The sequence below is a fragment of the Schistocerca gregaria genome, chromosome 1 (genome assembly GCF_023897955.1).
Source record: "Schistocerca gregaria isolate iqSchGreg1 chromosome 1, iqSchGreg1.2, whole genome shotgun sequence".
Taxonomy (NCBI): Eukaryota; Metazoa; Arthropoda; class Insecta; order Orthoptera; family Acrididae; genus Schistocerca; species Schistocerca gregaria.
The window spans coordinates 1071026076-1071046113 of record NC_064920.1 but is presented as its reverse complement, the minus strand read 5'-3'; the positions used below and the strand labels follow the sequence as shown (position 1 = coordinate 1071046113).

Below are 20038 nucleotides of genomic sequence, written 5' to 3'. Positions count from 1 at the left end.
TTGAAAGTAGCTGGCAGAATAAGAAAATTCTTCCTGGTAAATCTTTCAGATTCCTACCGACGCATAATCAACGGCTCTTTCATCCTATGGGAAGGCTATGTCCAGAACAATACATACTTTTTACAACTGCTATTACACGCTTCTAGGGGTTGTAGAGGGGACTTTATAGCTAACGTTTTGATTAGGAACTCATGTTGGGAAATGTACTGTTTGGATGTAAAAGAAGTTTGAAGACCGAATCACTTTCAAATTAGCCACTTTTCGGAACACACATTATGGAGAAAGCGATCTCTGTCTTTGCGCTTCACTGGAGCCACTGGCATGTACAACGATTCGAGCACTCTTCATCGGGTTCTCTTCTACATGAGGAAGGGTGTCCTCTCTACAATCCATAGCGTGACGAGTCCCTAGAACACCACAGTCAAACCTGCTAGTTGCGCAAGTACCAGTTTCTCGTAGCCGTTTTGTACTCAGATAAAAATGGTATGTGATGTCATGGTTACAACAGGGCCGACGGTGCCCTCCGTACCTTGGAGAGGGTGTTTCTAAAATAAATTTTAAAAAATGAGAGGGCTGGTAGAGTTGGTAGTAATATGCAACTTTACATAACAATTCATGTCGGTATCCCTTTGCGTTCATCATTTAACAGCATCGCGTGCCGCCGAGGACGTAGGCATACATTCCGCAATCCTAGTCGAAATGCTAGCAGGTATTGTGGGTGGGACAACACCACGGCATTTGCTGGGACGCGAACGCGATGCGTTTGGCAGTGCAAATGCCTCCTCGATACGATGTCGCCAGAAGACAGCATCTGTAAACGCTACAGAGTCTCACAAGTTTGTTTGTGTGGCCATCCTCCGCATGAAGCATATAAATACTTGTTTTGCAAATAAAACTGCCTTTTCCTGTTGCTAGTTAGGCCTACTTTATTTATCCCATACGCGTTTCGCCTTCTCCTGTTCTAAGGCGCCATCAGTGGGATCTACAACGATACAGTTTTGTTAGTTATAGATTATCAAATAGTTCACTTTGCGATTTTTTGTAAAAAGAGTAATAACCTACGATTTGCTGTTGAGTCCCATAGTGCTCAGAGCCATTTGAACCATTTGCTGATCTGCGTTTCCTCACATCTGGTCTGGAGGTCGCACTACCACTTTTATCACTGCCTTATAATCACATCTTTGTGTTCTCGCCTTCCACACTCTGTTCAACATGTTTCTCACTCTTTTTGTGGTGTACTATTGTTCTTTTGTCACTCGACACAACTATTTCGTTGTACACTTCTTTTCGCAGCGTATAAAAAAAGGTCGGTTCTATCCCCATGTCTCTCTCTCACACACACACACACACACACACACACACACACACACACACACGGTATAAACATCATAAATAGAAGTTACTAACGAACATATACTTAGTTAGGTTGGAAACAAATAGGTCCACATACCAAAGAAGATGAAATACGTAATGTAGTCGCAATATTTACGCTGTGAAAAGAAGTTTAAGACGAAATAGTTGTATCGAGTGACAAAAGAACAATAGCCCACCACCAAAAAATGTGAGAAGCATGGCGATCAGTGTGTGGAAGACCAGAACACAAAGATGTGACTATATGGCAGTGATAAAAGTGGTAGTGTGACCTCCAGACCAGATGTGAGTAAACGCAGATCAGCAAATAGTAAGTAATTACTTTTTTTATAAAAAATCGCGAAGTGAACTGTTTGACAATCTACAACTAACAAAACTGTATCGTTATAGATCCCAGTGACGGTGCCTTAAAACAGGAGAAGGCGAAACGAGTACGGGTAAATAAAGTAACTAGCAGCAGGAAAAGGCAGTTTTCTTTACAAAACAAGTAGCTACAGAGTCTGTCTTGCCTTGCGTGAGTGTGTGAGGAAACGGGGACTCACTTGTGTTTGGTTTCGTGCTAAGTGGACGGCAAATGGGGTGCTTTTCTTGGAAGGAAAGGGCAGACATGCACTATGCTTACGGATCGATGGATAGAAATGCTCTCCCTGCTCAACGGTTGTACGTTCAGCGGTTTCCGAATCGTTGAGTGCCAGATCCGCACCATCCCCGGGTCCCTAAGGGAGACAGGCGCACCTGAGGCGAATTCTCCGCTGACAACGTATCGTTATGGCGCACGATGTGATTATCAGCGCACAGTGCGTGCACCAGAGTTCGAAGAGGAGGAGTTAACACTACTGCAAAAAACGCCTTCAACAAGCTAGCGGAGCATTGCTCGAGAAATGGCTGTTTGTCATTCCAAGGTCTGATGTGTGTTGAAAGTTAAAGCCTTTAACCAAGAAGATTGTCTCGCTGACTTCAGCCAGTGGTTTTTGCAGAAGTGTGCCCTTCAGATTGAATTTACATACTTCGTACATTTTACAGATGAGGCATCCTTTACAAGGAAGATGTGTTCAAAAGGCACAGGCGGCCGGCCGGGGTGGCTGAGCGGTTCTAGGCACTACAGTCTTGAACCGCGCGACCGCTACGGTCGCAGATTCGAATTCTGCCTCGGGCATGGATGTGTGTGATGACCTTAGGTTACTTAGGTTTAAGTAGTTCTAAGTTCTAGGGGACTGATGACCTCAGACGTTAAGTCCCACAGTGCTCAGAGACATTTGAAAAGGCGCAGTCAACAAGTGAAGGCACAGGAAAACCCGCACACCGCCTTTGTTCGTGATCACCAAGAGTGCTTTGCTGCCAGTGTTTCGACCGTTTTGGTAGGCGATAATCCGATTGGTCCATACATGCTCCTCCAGCCACTGTACAGTAACAGGTACTTACTCTTCTTAAGGGAAACACTGCCAGACTTATTGTAATATGTCCCACTCAACATGCGACAAAGCATGTGGGACCAAAAAGAAGGAGCATCTGCGCACTTCTACATGGTTACTCAACAATTCACACAAGTGCCTGACAGAGGGTTCATCGAACCATTTTCATACTACTTCTCAACCATTCCACTCTAGAATGGCGCGTGGAAAAAAGGAACACCTAAATCTTTCCGTTCGAACTCTGATTTCCCTTATTTTATTATGATGGTCATTTCTCCCTACGTAGGTAGGTGTCAACAAAATATTTTCGCATTCGGAAGAGAAAGCTGGTGATTGAAATTTCATAAATAGATCTCGCCGCAAAGAAAAGTGCCTTTGTTTCAGTGACTGCCATCCCAACCCGCGTATCATATCAGTGACAGTCTCACCCCTATTGCGCGGTACCACGAAATGAGCTGCCCTTCTTTGCACTTTTTCGATGTCCTCCGTCAATCCTACCTGGTAAGGATCCCATACCGTGCAGCAATATTCCAGCAGAGAACGGACAAATGTAATGTAGGCTGTCTCTTTAGTGAGTTTGTCGCATCTTCTAAGTGTTCTGCCAACAAAGCGCAGTCTTTGTTTCGCCTTCCCCACAATATTATCTACGTGGTCTTTCCAATTAAAGTTGCTCGTAATTCTAATTCCTAGATATTTAGTCGAATTTACAGCCCTTAGATTTGTAAGATTTATCGTATACCCTAAATTTATCGGATTTCTTTTAGTACCCATGTGTATGACCCTGCACTTTTCTTTGTTTAGTACCAATCGCCACTTTTCGCACGATACAGAAATTCTCTCTAGATCATTTTGTAGTTGGAATTGATCGTCTGCTGCGGTGCGAAATCATTCAGATGAGACCTTTGGTGAGAATTTGATAGGGCCCGGTGTGCCGGTGACATGGCCTGCACGTTTCCCCCGACTTGATTTTATTCGTGATGAAGGGTAGTTTGAAAGGGTGCGAGAATCATTCAGGCGTCGTTGCATGGCGTGCATTCGAGCAGTAGGACGTAGTTCTGACCAGAATTTGTAACTGACCAGTTTTTGTTTTCAAATGAAGGTCATGAAACGTCAACCTAACCTTTCTTTTACCTTCGTGTCACGAAGTTGAAACCGTTGCCCTGCAAGGCTGCCACCATATCAGCTCGGATGGCGGGCTGTATGCCTACATTCCCGGCGGCGCGAGAGACTGTTAAATGACGCCTAGCGGCGAATGCAGAAGGATGCTGGCCTGGGACGCTATATGCAAGTTGCTTGTTGCGACCCACTCTACTAGCTCTCTCATTTTTTACACTCATTCTAGAAACATACTTTATAACCAAGCACAACATTTCCGGGCGTGGGTACCTTTTTAAATCTTTATCTGCTAAGTGCCCTCCGTAATAGAAATCAGGAAACACACTGTATATCGACAAATTCTGCATCGGAAGATGCTAGAAACAAAAATGCATTGACGAATATTGCGCAGATGCGTAAGACAGATAAGCACACCAGACAAAAAATTAGTCACCCCAGGATACATGACACTAACACCGTCTCTAACCTAAATAATTGCTTATTTATTCTGATAGAAAATATTCAGCAAGTTTCTTCAGGTGTGCGGTGCAAAGCTGAAGCCACGTTTCATCCACTGTTCCAACCAGTCACCGCCATTTTCCACATGACTAAGACAGAGCGATTTAGAGAGCCACTCAAGGTGGGATGTGTGCCCGAGTGTTCGACAAACCAGTAAAGTGAGCGCACAGGCATGTGAACAAGCTGTTATCACTTTGCAAGACGGAAGTGTCCGCAGTATAGTCACGATGAAGTTGTAAAAGGATGCTCGTGGTATTTGAAGGCGTTGTAGGTTGCGTAATACCCATATGTAGGGGCAGCTGAAATCACCCAATAGGTGCTACCAGGCCTGGTAAAACATTGTACACGAAAGACACTAAAGCACAGAGGTGACCGATTTACCTCTCAGAGAGAATTGCAACTCTAATACTTTACATGCCCACTGGTGTTGTGTATGCGTAATGTCTTCCGAGTGCTTTGCTTTTTTTTGCCAGGCACTGCATATGTGTACTCTGCTTCTACCACGAAGTCGAGAGTTGTCTTTAGACGCTGCTAGCTGAAGACCTGTGTCCAAAGCTCAGTTGCATGTAGTAGAGTAGTGGTATGAACGCAGTGAGTTTTGCTTTGTGGCTAGTCACTGTCACCCGCTATGGCCAAATGTGAGTCTGGCTGGAGGAGGCTGAAAAGCGTGAAAGTGGTGGTTGGCTGCCGCCTGGCCTATTGCCAGGGGCGGAGAGATTTTTGCAATGCTTTTACGACCCCTGTGTAGCGGGCACAGAGAGTGTCAGCTGTCTGCGCAGAATCAGCCCCCAACAACTTTTGCTTTGACAATGTACACGTTATAATACTGAAACTGGCTCAGAGCCATAACTAAAACGAAATCTGGTGGGAAAAATTGTCATTTTATGGAAAAGGGAGTTGTTATGACAACTAGCAATTCGTGCATACCCAAAGCGTATGCGAAGATTACATTTGGTCATGGGTAATGTTGAAATGGTGTCCTGGTTCATGTTCACGGTAACGTTAATCTGTGGACCCACGTCATGGTGCTTACGACACTCCCAAAACATCACAGGAGCATTTCTTATCTGAACTGCACTCTCCACAAATTCTGGCTTCAACTCCTCACTGGTCCGCCACTATACTCGACGCCTCGCATCATTGAAATGGACGCAAAATGCCGATTTGCTGAACTAGCGGCCGCTCGAAGTGTTCATTCTTTCTATCTGTCTTGTTTATACACTCCTGGAAATTGAAATAAGAACACCGTGAATTCATTGTCCCAGGAAGGGGAAACTTTATTGACACATTCCTGGGGTCAGATACATCACATGATCACACTGACAGAACCACAAGCACATGACACAGGTAACAGAGCATGCGCAATGTCGCCACTAGCACAGTGTATATCCACCTTTCGCAGCAATGCAGGCTGCTATTCTCCCATGGAGACGATCGTAGAGATGCTGGATGTAGTCCTGTGGAACGGCTTGCCATGCCATTTCCACCTGGCGCCTCAGTTGGACCAGCGTTCGTGCTATACGTGCAGACCGCGTGAGACGACGCTTCATCCACTCCCAAATATGCTCAATGGGGGACAGATCCGGAGATCTTGCTGGCCAGGGTAGTTGACTTACACCTTATAGAGCACGTTCGGTGGCACGGGATATATGCGGACGTGCATTGTCCTGTTGGAACAGCAAGTTCCCTTGCCGGTCTGGATGTACCGTGCACTATTCAGTGTCCCCTCGACGCTCACCAGAGGTGTACGGCCAGTGTAGGAGATCGCTCCCCACACCATGATGCCGGGTGTTGGCCCAGTGTGCCTCGGTCGTATGCAGTCCTGATTGTGGCGCCCACCTGCACGGCGCCAAACACGCATACGACCATCATTGGAACCAAGGCAGAAGCGACTCTCATCGCTGAAGACGACACGTCTCCATTCGCCCCTCCATTCACGCCTGTCGCGACACCACTGGAGGTGGGCTGCACGATGTTGGGGCGTGAGCGGAAGACGGCCTAACGGTGTGCGGGACCGTAGCCCAGCTTCATGGAGACGGTTGCGAATGGTACTCGCCGATACCCCAGGAGCAACAGTGTCCCTAATTTGCTGGGAAGTGGCGGTGCGGTCCCCTACAGCACTGCGTAGGATCCTACGGTCTTGGCGTGCATCCGTGCGTCGCTGCGGTCCGGTCCCAGGTCGACGGGCACGTGCACCTTCCGCCGACCACTGGCGACAACATCGATGTACTGTGGAGACCTCACGCCCCACGTGTTGAGCAATTCGGCGGTACGTCCACCCGGCCTCCCGCATGCCCACTATATGCCCTCGCTCAAAGTCCGTCAACTGCACATACGGTTCAGGTCCACGCTGTCGCGGCATGCTACCAGTGTTAAAGACTGCGATGGAGCTCCGTATGCCACGGCAAACTGGCTGACACTGACGGCGGCGGTGCACAAATGCTGCGCAGCTAGCGCCATTCGACGGCCAACACCGCGGTTCCTGGTGTGTCCGCTGTGCCGTGCGTGTTATCATTGCTTGTACAGCCCTCTCGCAGTGTCCGGAGCAAGTATGGTGGGTCTGACACACCGGTGTCAATGTGTTCTTTTTTCCATTTCCAGGAGTGTAGTTAAGCCGAAATTTCTGCCAAGCAAACTTTCGGTAACATGTAGTTATCCTAGCGAAAAAAAGCTTTTGAAAGTTACGAAATCCTTACTGAAACGCACTGTGGGCATAGTATCTCGAATCGACGAACTGCTGCAAACACACATGAGTCTGAGAAAAAACTTAAGAGGAAGCATGATCCAAACAAACAGCCAACAGGCAACTCATGGAAAAACTGTCCTATCGTCCATTAAACTTAGTTATCTGTCGACACACATTGTTCGTTAGGTTATGCTACTTTTCTCATTATTAGTTCTAACGCTTACTATTAGCGTATTGTCTCTAACCTCGCCGTCTTCAGTATTGGAGAATATGTCCAACAACTGCTTTATCCGCCTCCAAATCTATTTTAAAGAACGAAATCTAGAAATGCCAATAATTTTTCTCATGCAGATCTGTTTTAATCTTGTCTAGTTCAGGTGTGTGACCCGTGTAGCTATGTGTATAAACTAGTATAGTGAGAAATTTCTACACTATTTCTGGTAATTTACTATTCCGATACAAGCGTGAACCATATAAAACTGGAACTGTAAAAGAAGCGTACGTTTCAAATCATCACACATTGTAAACAGAACATACCTTGAAACTTACGAAGTCACTGAGTCTATAATGTAGTAAACTTTTATGTAATTAAAACTGCGCAAATATCTTATTACTGAACAAGCAGCGCTATTGAGAGCAGAAAATGCACAGGCCTGCTTTTCTGATACTTACGTCTGAATCTGCTCCTTTGTCGGCTCCGGGGCAGGTAAACGAGACGTACTCGTGACATCGCTTGTGGACCACGAAGCTGCATACTGCAACAAACAATACAACATAAATAACCATACGACACAGACCACATGCATTCGAATACATAGGAGCGCTGCTACCGTGCGTTTTGTCATCGTGGACACCAGTCTATAAAATAATATCAGTCTTCTCTCATCCCTAAGCAACTATAATGCACACGTTGCTGTATTGTGTGAAAGGAAGAAGCAAACGTCAAACTACCGAGGAAAGGAAAAAAATTGACGCAAACTTGATACGGCTCAACTAAAATACCAAATAATCAAAACAATCTGTCTACACACACAAACACACACCAGGTGAATTGTATTGGGTGTAGAACAAGCATATAATGGTGCTAGAATATCCTGGGTGTTCCTGAACAACAAGGTCTATTCTCTTTGAGTCATTGGGAAAAATGTGGCAAAAGGTACAATTTACGGTACTATATATGAAGGTTTCTTCCTGTTCTGCAGACGGATGTAGCGTGAGAAAATGATTGTACGCCTTTGTAAGGGCATTTAACTTCCCAATTTATCTGCACGATCTCTGTGGAATTCATACTTGGTGGACTAAAGAATGTTGGTAGTTTCTGCGCTTGAATTTTTCCAAGCAGAGATGTACACCTTCTTACTTAAAATATAAACCAGTTTTAATATTTCAGTATTTCTGTTACGCTCTCTCGCCATCCAAACAAACCTGTGACACAACTGAATTAAATACACTCAAATTCAGTGAAATGAGACGCCTGATAGACGATGAAACCAAAGAACATACAGTGCTATGAAATTTTATCAGTGCAAACTGTTCGGAAATGTTGAACCTACAATGTAATGAATATGTTGTGTTTACTGAAAACTAGTGCCGGTCTCAACCGTTAGGCTATTGAGCAGCCTTCCGGTTTGATTCGAACTTCAATTCTCACAGATTTCAGAACAATAATACCACATTTCTTCCACCGTATACGGTGGGAATACCATCATGAAATTTTACTAAATGCACTGAAATAAAGTTCTTATAAAATATGAATATATTATGTATGTTTCATGTGGCTGACAGAGTAAGTCACATCAGACGAACAGCGTTCGCTTGCATCGCTGCAACACTGCACTAGCCGTGCACCCAGCCAGAGAACTTCGTATCTAAAGCCGTCGGCATATGGACCTGCTTTCGAACGTCAACGATGAGCCTGCCAAGTTCAACATCTTGCTGAATGCTCAGAAACGATGCGACTTCCGCTTGTGGTATGTGTGCCTCAACGTGGTGCATACGATCCAGCGCGCTCCAGCCGCACTTGTCGGCTGTATCTGGGGCTGGCAAATCACACTGTTTGCCAAACTGACGGGCATAAAATACCTACGTTAGCTCTACTAAAACGCACATTTTCTCCCTTGTCCATGTGCTAGTCATGTTTTTCTGTCTGTAGTATACATAAATAAAAACCTCAGCATCCATCAACAATGCTGTAGGGCGAAAAGGAAAGTATTGGCCCGTATAAGGACTATAAAAGCTTAACATTAGTACAAAAAGGAGTGAAATACATGGGTACTCATATATTCCATAACTTACCACAGAATATCAAAGGTCTTTGATAAAGATCGGTTCAGAGTGAATAAAAGAACTTCCTATTGGCCAACTCCTTCTACTCCATCGATGAACATCTCCACATGGATTATAGCTCATAACTCTCTCTGCATTAGAATTGTACAATATTCATGTATATGAATAATAAAAGAAAAACAACCTTTGACTCTTTCCACATCCCAGAGATTCCTCCAAGGGATCCATGGAAAACGGTAAATCTAATGTAATGTAAAAGAACATCGGATTATAAAAGTTACATTATAAATAGCGCGATAGAAGTTTATAATAGTTCTCCATACAAGATCAGTTATTTCATCATTCTCACTATTCAGTAGGTCCCGGCGGAGGTTCGAGTCCTCCCTCGGGCGCGCGTGTGTGTGTGTGTGTGTGTGTGTGTGTGTGTGTGTGTGTGTGTGTCCTTGGGATAATTTAGGTTAAGTAGTGTGTAAGCTTAGGGACTGATGACCTTAGAAGTTAAGTCCTGTAAGATTTCACACACATTTGAACATTTTTTAACACTATTCCGTAAACCTCCTAGGTCATTCTTAATTTACAACACGTGAAATACAAAAATTGAAACAAGAAAGCGTAAAATATAGGACTGCAAGTATCCCAAATTGTCTCGCAGATGAAGCCAATCGAAGAAATCCACTTCTCAGAAAGAGCGCACTTTTTACGTAACATCGAATATCATAGAATATACTTCTATTAAACTAAAAATAAAATATCTGCACCTATTACAAAACGCGAAGGTTAATAAAAAAAATTTTTGCAGTGAGACGCGAACCACCAACATATCATTTGGTACGTAGCAATTCTGTGTCTACTCTTTGCGCTAAGCCAACCGTAGATTAATTACAACCATACTTAGTGTACTACCATCTCCTGAAAGCTTCAGTCGTAGATATGTTATTTACTTACATTTAATTATAACAAATAGCATTAAAAACAATGCGTTTTTGAAGGATCCTCAATGTGCCGTTGCCTTGAAACGGCATACTTTCATAATACGGAAGTTACAGTAATTATTTAACCACCAATATGACGTTTCCCGTCATTTTATTACAACATATAGTACAGTTAACAACAGATTTTAGAGAGATTCGCAATTTGCTGGTGCTTAGAAACGGCACATATACATCTGGGCTTCAACTGAAAGTCAATAATTATGGTGTCTCGCGACTCTGTACTGAACAGAAATGGCGTCGGGTGACGCAGCTGGCGATCTTCCATCTTACGTTCAGAATATCCGACATACTCTATATTGCTCTGAATGTTCGAAAAGACTTCCCAACATACTGATTCCAAGCTATAATGACAGAAACTCGGCACACTCAGCGCTCAACATTGGAATGCGCGCCGTGTGCCTGCGGTTTGAACATAGTTGCAATTAAGAGCCTAGAGACGCGTCGACAGACAGACCAACTTTTATTGTCAGGCGGTTTGTTGGGTACGAACACCTGATTCCCTCCCTCCCCCCCTCCCCTCCCTAGACCATGACTTCAGCCAACAAACTGTGCCGTGTGCAATGCTGTCGCGCCAACCGCTCGACAAAAGATCGTCTTTTGTCACCGCGGGATTAAATGCTATTCTAATATACATGATACAGTGCAAGGCGGACGAAACTTTAATGACAGAGTTTCTGGAGAAATTTAAAGAAAGTAAATGTTTGTGGGATACGTCGGGAGTATAGCAATAGAGACATAACAAATGAAGCAACTGTTTCATTTTTAACAAATCCATGATGGGTTAATGTAGAGAGAGCAAAAGATATACTGTATATTTTATGAATAAAAGTCCGTTGCCTTCTGTTCTTCGGTAACCGAAACATAGATAGTAGGTGGCGTTTATTCATAAAACATATTTGTTTCATTATTAGAAATATTTAAAAAAAAATACAGCTTGTATATAACCATTGAGATGTTAAGAGCGAATGTAGGACGTTCTCTCTTCTTCCTTCTTTATGCTTCTAACAGTTGCTAAAGGCTTCATTTCCTATGCATCTATTGTTCTATTTATTAGATGATGTACGGCATCACCATTTGTAACCTTTCTTCTTCTGGTTTGAAATGAGTTTCTTAAACTTACGGGGACATCTTTTATGCTACATAAATAAATGAAGTTGACATGAACATCATGTGTTTTCTTTATTTTGCTTTACCACGATGTATTTACTCAGCGACTATAAATTGTGTTGCATCTATGTATAAGATTTGCTGATGATATGCTATCAGTGGCAGAAAGTCAGCGGACAGTGAATAACATGCTGAAAGATCTGAATGAAGCTTGTTTGGAATATGGGATGCAAATAAACACAGCAAAAACAAAGAGTATAGTCATCAGTACAAGACACAGACTATCCAATATTAAAATAGGACAAGCTACCATTAGCCAAATAAGTGCATTTAAATATCTTGGAAGCACAATAACTGAAGATTTGAGATGTCACCAGGAGGTGAAAACTCGAATTACCACAGCGAAGGAGGCATTCAACAAAAAGAGGAGACTCTTAGGAGGCGAATTAGATGAAAGTCTAAGGAAAATGCTTGGCAAATGTTTTGTCTGAAATGTGGCAGAAACGTGGACGCTGATACGAGAGGATGAAACAAGGTCAGAAGCATTTGAGATGTGCATGTAGAGGATGGAGAAAATAAGCTGGATGGAAAGAGTGAGTAATGAAAGAGTATTGGAAAGGGTTGGTAAGAGAAGATGTCTGCTGAAGGTTGTACGAGAAAGGAAAAAGAACTGGTTGGGACATTCATTGAGAAGGGAGTTCTTGCTAGAAGATGCTTTGGAATGATTGGTTTACGGGAGAAGACTGAGAGGAAGAAGGGGATACAAGACGATAGATGAATAAAGGGAAGAGGAAGTTATGCAGACCTGTAGAGGATGGCAGAAGACCGGACTGCTTGGAAAACTACCATGTGAAAACCTGCCTTTTGGCAGAACACTGATGATCATGATGAAAACATCTGAGGTCATCAGTCCCCTAGACTTACAACTACTTAAACCTACCTAACCTAAGGACATTACACACATCCATGCCCGAGGCAGGATTCGAATCTGCGACCGAAGCGGTCGCGCGGTTCCAGACTGAAGCGCCTAGAACCGCTCGCTCACACTGGCCGGCCTGTTGCATGTTTCACGAAGCATTTTACCTAATAATCGTGGGGATATAACTGCACTGAATTTGAGTTCCTCGTAACTTCTGCCAGTGGTTAGAAACCATACTATAACTAACAGCGTCTCCTCGCAGCTTACAGCCTCTTTCATTAGTAATCGTTACGTTATGAATGATTTGATGATGTTCAGCGGCTCCGAATAGTATTAGTCATTCATTAGTACGTAATTACGAAAATCATCGCTCCCGGCTCCTTAAGTAACAGAGCGTGGGTGAATTTCTTTCTTTTCATTAACCCACAGTATTCCCTCGGTTTTTTCAGCCTTGTTACCTCTAAGCCGTCCATGGCAAATCCCAGTTTCTGTATAAAAACAAGCGCCATCTCTTGGAATATAACCTCAATGCACAATATGCAACCAGCGATAGGAAAAGGGCGGCGCTGTAATCGTTAAGTAAATTCGGGCCGGAAAGAAAGCCGGCCGGGGTGGCCGAGCGGTTCAAGGCGCTACAGTCTGGAACCGGGAAACCACTACGGACACAGGTTCGAATCCTGCCTCGGGCATGGATGTGTGTGCTGTTCTTAGCTTAGTTATGTTTAATTACTTCTAAGTTCTAGGGGACTGATGACCTCAGAAGTTAAGTCACATAGTGCTCAGAGCCATTTTTGAACCGGAAAGAAAAAGAGGAAGCGTAAATGAAGGAATGGTCTAAGAAAAGAGGGAAACCTGAAAGTCAAAATTTACTGACTATCTGATAAAGAGGACCAAACGGTTATTAGAATTTTCTGAGGATGGACACAGGCTCATTTGATGTACTTTAGCAAATAGTCACATTAATAATTAAGGAAAAGACCACTCAGTTTCCAGAATCCGCTTCTGCAGCTCAGAGCCTGACAGTCACGTTATGTTATTTGGCTAAAATAATTTCAACTGAAGACCTCAAATTCCGAAGTACACCATCACTAGTCAAAAAGCCTAATAGTTATGGAAGTCTGCACAGCTATTACAGGAAGCTTCAAACATCACATGAATACAATGAAAGGTGTATACATGCGTTTTATCTTCAAAATGGTTCAAATGGCTCTGAGCACTATGGGACTTAACATCTATGGTCATCAGTCCCCTAGAACTTAGAACTACTTAAAGCTAACTAACCATGCCCGAGGCAGGATTCGAACCTGCGACCGTAGCAGTCGCACGGTTCCGGACTGCGCGCCTAGAACCGCGAGACCACCGCGGCCGGCTTTTATCTTCAAATTGTGGTTAGATTGCAACTAGAAGGTATCTCTCGACTTCGCAAAACGTTGGTGGTATCAGAATTGCCAACGTGTTTTTGTTCCAGTAGATCAGCACCCGCTTCGCTTTACATTCGCATCCCGTAAATACTCCGCAACGAATTTCACTTTTTTACTTACTGTGTCTCACTCGTTTTCGGATATATTTCCCTATATTTCCTCAACTGATGGTAGTCTATTGCTCGGTTTTCCTCTGACAGTTACTACATTCATTAAATTTTACGCACCACAAAGCTGACAAATCTCTATCTACTTCCAATCATCCTAAAACGAAAGTACGTTCAGCAGATTTTTATAGCAGTTTCCACAATATCTGAGGTTATCAGTCTCCTACTTAAACCTAACTAACCTAAGGACATCACACACATCCATGCACGATGCAGGATTCGAACCTCCGATCGTAGCAGCAGCGCAATTCCGGACAGAGGCACCTAGAACCGCCCGCCAACAGCGGCCGGCCTGGCGCAATTAAAATCCAGTCTCAGTAGAGGCGTCAATATGTTGTTCAACATACGCTGCACAGCCGTCAATCCTACCATAGACGGTCAATAATATTGCACAATCAAAAATCTTGCACAATATTATTGTCTCTCTAGGATCCGCAAGACTATTTATTTATTTACTCTTTTCTCTTCACAATAACAGCCTGTTATCCGGGAAGCTAAAACAGGCCATATAATTCACATTTTGGTGGATCGTAATAAGCATGTACACTCCTGGAAATTGAAATAAGAACACCGTGAATTCATTGTCCCAGGAAGGGGAAACTTTATTGACACATTCCTGGGGTCAGATACATCACATGATCACACTGACAGAACCACAGGCACATAGACACAGGCAACAGAGCATGCACAATGTCGGCACTAGTACAGTGTATATCCACCATTCGCAGCAATGCAGGCTGCTATTCTCCCATGGAGACGATCGTAGAGATGCTGGATGTAGTCCTGTGGAACGGCTTGTCATGCCATTTCCACCTGGCGCCTCAGCTGGACCAGCGTTCGTGCTGGACGTGCAGACCGCGTGAGACGACGCTTCATCCAGTCCCAAACATGCTCAATGGGGGACAGATCCGGAGATCTTGCTGGCCAGGGTAGTTGACTTACACCTTCTAGTGCAGGTTGGGTGGCACGGGATACATGCGGACATGCATTGTCCTGTTGGAACAGCAAGTTCCCTTGCCGGTCTAGGAATGGTAGAACGATGGGTTCGATGACGGTTTGGATGTACCGTGCACTATTCAGTGTCCCCTCGACGATCACCAGAGGTGTACGGCCAGTGTAGGACATCGCTCCCCACACCATGATGCCGGGTGTTGGCCCTGTGTGCCTCGGTCTGTGGCGCTCACCTGCACGGCGCCAAACACGCATACGACCATCATTGGCACCCAGGCAGAAGCGACTCTCATCGCTGAAGATGACACGTCTCCATTCGTCCCTCCATTCACGCCTGTCGCGACACCACTGGAGGCGGGCTGCACGATTTTGGGGCGTGAGCGGAAGACGGCCTAACGGTGTGCGGGACCGTAGCCTAGCTTCATGGAGACGGCTGCGAATGATCCTCGCCGATACCCCAGGAGCAACAGTGTCCCTAATTTGCTGGGAAGTGGCGGTGTGGTCCCCTACGGCACTGCGTAGGATCCTACGGTCTTTGCGTGTATCCGTTCGTCGCTGCGGTCCGGTCCCAGGTCGACGGGCACGTGCACCTTCCGCCGACCACCGACGACAACATCGATGTACTGTGGAGACCTCTCGCCTCACGTATTGAGCAATTCGGCGGTACGTCCACCCGGCCTCCCGCATGCCCACTATACGCCCTCGCTCAAAGTCCGTCAACTGCACATACGGTTCACGTCCACGCTGTCGCGGCATGCTACCAGTGTTGAAGACTGCGATGGAGCTCCGTATGCCACGGCAAACTGGCTGACACTGACGGCGGCGGTGCACAAATGCTGCGCAGCTAGCGCCATTCGACGGCCAACACCGCGGTTCCTGGTGTGTCCGCTGTGCCGTGCGTGTGATCATTGCTTGTACAGCCCTCTCGCAGTGTCCGGAGCAAGTATGGTGGGTCTGACACACCGGTGTCAATGTGTTCTTTTTTCCATTTCCAGGAGTGTATATTAATTCATTTATTCATGGTATTTATCAAAAACAAATGTTAATACTATAAAATATTGACAATACAATCGCTTTCTGTCACTACTAAACTACACTAAAACCTCTTAACAAATTCCCCCGTCTCTAATGACATCGATGCCGATTGGACGTTAATACCTAATCTTCCTTCCTTTCTTCGGCCAGTTACTAATACTGTCGTTTGTACTACAGATTCTGCTCTGCGGATTTGTACAATTATCAGGGTGCATTTGACTGCAGGTGATCGTCACGGGTACTCGATCCGCCCTCATATAAGCGCGTCGCCTGCTGGATTCCTTTGGCGTGGGGCAGCACGTCACCAGCGTTTCCACTACAACAAACGATTGTAGCGTGTTGGAACCCACACTTCCCTGTTCACTAGCACCAATCCAAACACAATTCTTGAACAAGCATTTCACTGGATGGTTGCCAACCGCTGCTGTGCAAATTGCATCTGACCTCTTTCCGTATGTAGAGAAATCTCTTATAGCCGGGTTGGCAGCATGCTGACGTGGGGCTGAATGCCTCGTGAAGTCTTCCTTGACGTTCCTGGATACTGTGGCTGCAGTGTCGTCCAAGATGAGCCAGGTCGATTCGCTCCATATCACCGCTTAGGGAGCCTACATCCTTAATGCTTGGTGGCAATTATGCGCTGCGTCTTTGCAGGTCACTGTGTCCCACAAAGTGTGCTCTGGAGCGCCCAAACTGCCAATGGCGCAACTTGCATTAATCTGTCTTCCACTTTTGTACAGATTACGTTGATATGGGCCATGACCGGTGCACTAACGTATCAGTCAACTCCTTGATATAGGAAGAAATTCGCAGATTCTCCTGCCCGTGCGTGAAGTATCCCATTCGTTTCGCCCCAGTTAGAATATCAATCTTGCATTAACTTCATCGCATAGGCCTTAGTTCCAAGAGTTTGAATGTCTTTATTTAACAAATAAAGGGCTTCCAGTTTTCTGATTTCAAAGATCAATGAGCATGTTCCTAGAATTACTAAGAGTGCATCATTCGGAGTAGTACCGTAGGAGCACTCCTCGTTGAAATCTTCTGACTAATGAAGCTGCCTTCACAAGGTGCAATCTATGAGCTCAAACGGTCGCACCATATCCTACGACTGATGTTAATACAGATTGGTGGTATGCCTAGATTGTTTTCAAGGGAAGCAAAAATGGCTTATTTGCGATGGTTACAGTTTTGTTCATCACGTATACCTTTTCTCCGAGCCTCCCCTATACGAACTGCAAAATTACGACATTCGTCCAGGAGTACTGTATATCTCCTTATTACGCTTCTTCTGGTACTTATATCATTAAATTTTACTTTACGGCTCCTTGTTAGGTCCCCTTTCAGCAGCAGGTAAGTAGTTTTGTGAGTTGCTGATGACAGTTTGACACTTCGACTCCATCCTTCTAGTTCATTGAACGTTGCATTGCATTTGCCTTGTCCTCAGCTCGTAGTCGTGCGGTAGCGTTCTCGCTTCCTACGCCCGGGTTCACGGGTTCGATTCCCGGCGGGGTCAGGGATTTTCTCTGCCTCGTGATGACTGGGTGTTGTGTGCCGTCCTTAAGTTAGTTAGGTTTAAATAGTTCTAAGTTCAAGGGGACTGATGACTATAGACGTTAAGTCCCATAGTGCTCAGAGCCATTTGAATCATTTGCATTTGCCTTCTACCATTCTTCTGGAATTACCGCTTACTACTAACAACACGTTATCTCCAAATGTTAGCAGGCTGCTTACGATACGGATCTCATATAACTTCTGTAGTATGGGCTGTAAATCTTACATTCAAAACTCTGGATCACACAACGATCCCTGCAGACGGTCTTTTGATATGGTCTTTGACATTTACTTTCCTGGGCATATTACAGATGCGTGTCTCCAGCGGAAATAGCTTCTTAGACAGTTGTGCAGCACCTCTGCACACTCAAACTCGCTAAGGCCAGAGTAAATTATCGAAAGCGCTAGTTATATCTATCATTATCGCTAGAGTGTAAGTAGAATGAGCGTCTGCCTCCAGTGAGGTCGCCTTATTAATTGCATCTTCAGTTGTCTTGCCTCTTCTAAATCTGTACTGGTGAGAGTCATCCTGTGTAGCAACTTATGATCTTGTAACCTCTTGCATATTGGTGTTTTTAACACAGGGTGAGTCAAAAAGGACTTTACAACTTTGGAATGATATAGAAATTTATTGAGATAACTTACAGAATCGGTAGATGTGTTATTTTGTTGCGAACAACCTCAAGTTCCATATAAAAGTGTAATTTTGGTTCGATGTGATGCGGTGAACAACCCACCGGTAATCAGTTTCTCCCCACACTCGTTGCAGCAAATCGGGTGGAGCTTCTGTACGGCAGCGTAGATTCGATTTTTCAGGTCGGCTAAACTGTATGATAGGGGGGTAACATACACACGGTCTTTAATGAAACCACAGACAAAGTCTGTGTAGGGAGGTAGTCATGGCCAATCCACCTATTTGGGAAGCGATTATTGAGGAATCCTCGAGCTTCCACGGGGCAATGTAGTGATGAACGCTCTTGCTGCTAATAAACTAACCCATCTCCGTTATCTTGATCGATCGATTGTGGAATTAAAGTTATGCCATTGATATGAAATGTTCAGTCATCGCTGAAGATTACTTTGTTTAGAATCCTTTCGTCGTCCTCTATCCGAAGCAACGTTTTCGCACAGAATTCCCCACGAACAACCTTAGGTGCATCACTAATGTGCTGTGCCATTGTGAATCTATATGGTTTCAAATGCAAATGTCTACGCAGGACTCACCAAACAGTCTTTTGTGGAATGCCAGTCCAGCGAGACTCGTTGATTTTAATGGAATGCGGGCAAAGATGTTCCTGATCTGTCCGACATAATCGTCAATACGCGAGCGACCTGGTGCTGTATCATGTCGCAGTGAACAACCGTTCTCCACAGAGTTGCCAGGAACAAATCGTAGGTCTGCTAGCAGTTTTTTTTAGAGTATTCGGTGCGAAATTTACGCCGAGCGGTACTTGCCGAGTTCGTTTCATGAAAACAAAACACACACCGTTCACACACCGCAGCAGTGAAAGCAGCCATATTAACTTCGCACCACACTGGCGCTCCTGGGGAAGGAATGGGGTACTGCTGCACTACGAGAATCAAACTAGAGGTTGTTTGCTACAAAATGTCACAGCTACCGGTTCTGTAAGTTACCTCAATAAATTTATATATTATTCTAAAGTTGTGAAGCCCTTTTTGAGTCCGTCTGTACTATACCGAGAATAAATTCGTCTCTAGGATGTAAGTATCGTTGTCTTGCCCTTCACTAATAATCAGCACTTCAGCATTCTTTCACAGGCTATTTTATATGACTATGGCAAGGTAGTAGTCAGTCAATCAACTGAATAAATATATATATATATATATATATACACACTGAAGAGCCAAAGAAACTGGCAGCCCCGCCTAATATCGTGTAGGGTCCCCGCGAACACGCAGATGTGGCGCCAAACGACGTGGCAAGGACTCGTCTAATGTCTGAAGTATAGCTGGAGGAAATTGACACCATGAATCCTGCAACGCTGTTCATAACTCCGTAAGAGTACGAGCGGGGGTGGAGATCTCTTCTGCATACACGTTGCAAGGCATTCCAGATATGCTCAATACTGTTCACTCTGAGGATACTGGTAGCCAGCAGAGAGCTTTGTGTCTTGCAGTCCACAAGGTTACACGACCGGAATTTCGGCTCTGAAAGGCTTACCTTTCAACTGTGCTGTGGTAGTCGCCTTGATGCAGTTCTTTGTCCTTTCGGAGTCGTAGAAAATGGCTAACGATGGGACACTCCCTACTCGTAATCACTGATTTCATCAAAATTTATGGTAGATGCAAGGCTTGGACACGAAATAAAAACGACAGAAGTGGGAGTTATCTATGTCAAAGCGGTTAGAAAAAAAATAGCATTTTTGGCGCGAGTCAGGAGAGGCATCAGCCATTTATGTGAGCGTAGTTTCCAACCAGCGCTTGGCACTATGGAAAAATTACTGAACGCTAACAGTCGTTGGATCGAGTACGTACACGGAAACAATTTCGTTGTTTTATTTTCAATTT

At 44.7% G+C, this 20038-nt stretch overlaps 1 protein-coding gene across 2 annotated transcripts in view; it reads right to left on the bottom strand.

Moving 5' to 3' along the window:
* The window catches only part of LOC126281608 (protein kinase C, brain isozyme), a 1181175-nt gene that overhangs the window by 130177 nt on the left and 1030960 nt on the right, over positions 1-20038 (bottom strand). For both annotated transcript variants that reach the window (XM_049980720.1, XM_049980728.1), the window contains one exon: positions 7756-7838. In XM_049980720.1, coding sequence (XP_049836677.1) covers positions 7756-7838 — 83 coding nt within the window. The remainder of the gene's footprint in view (positions 1-7755; positions 7839-20038) is intronic.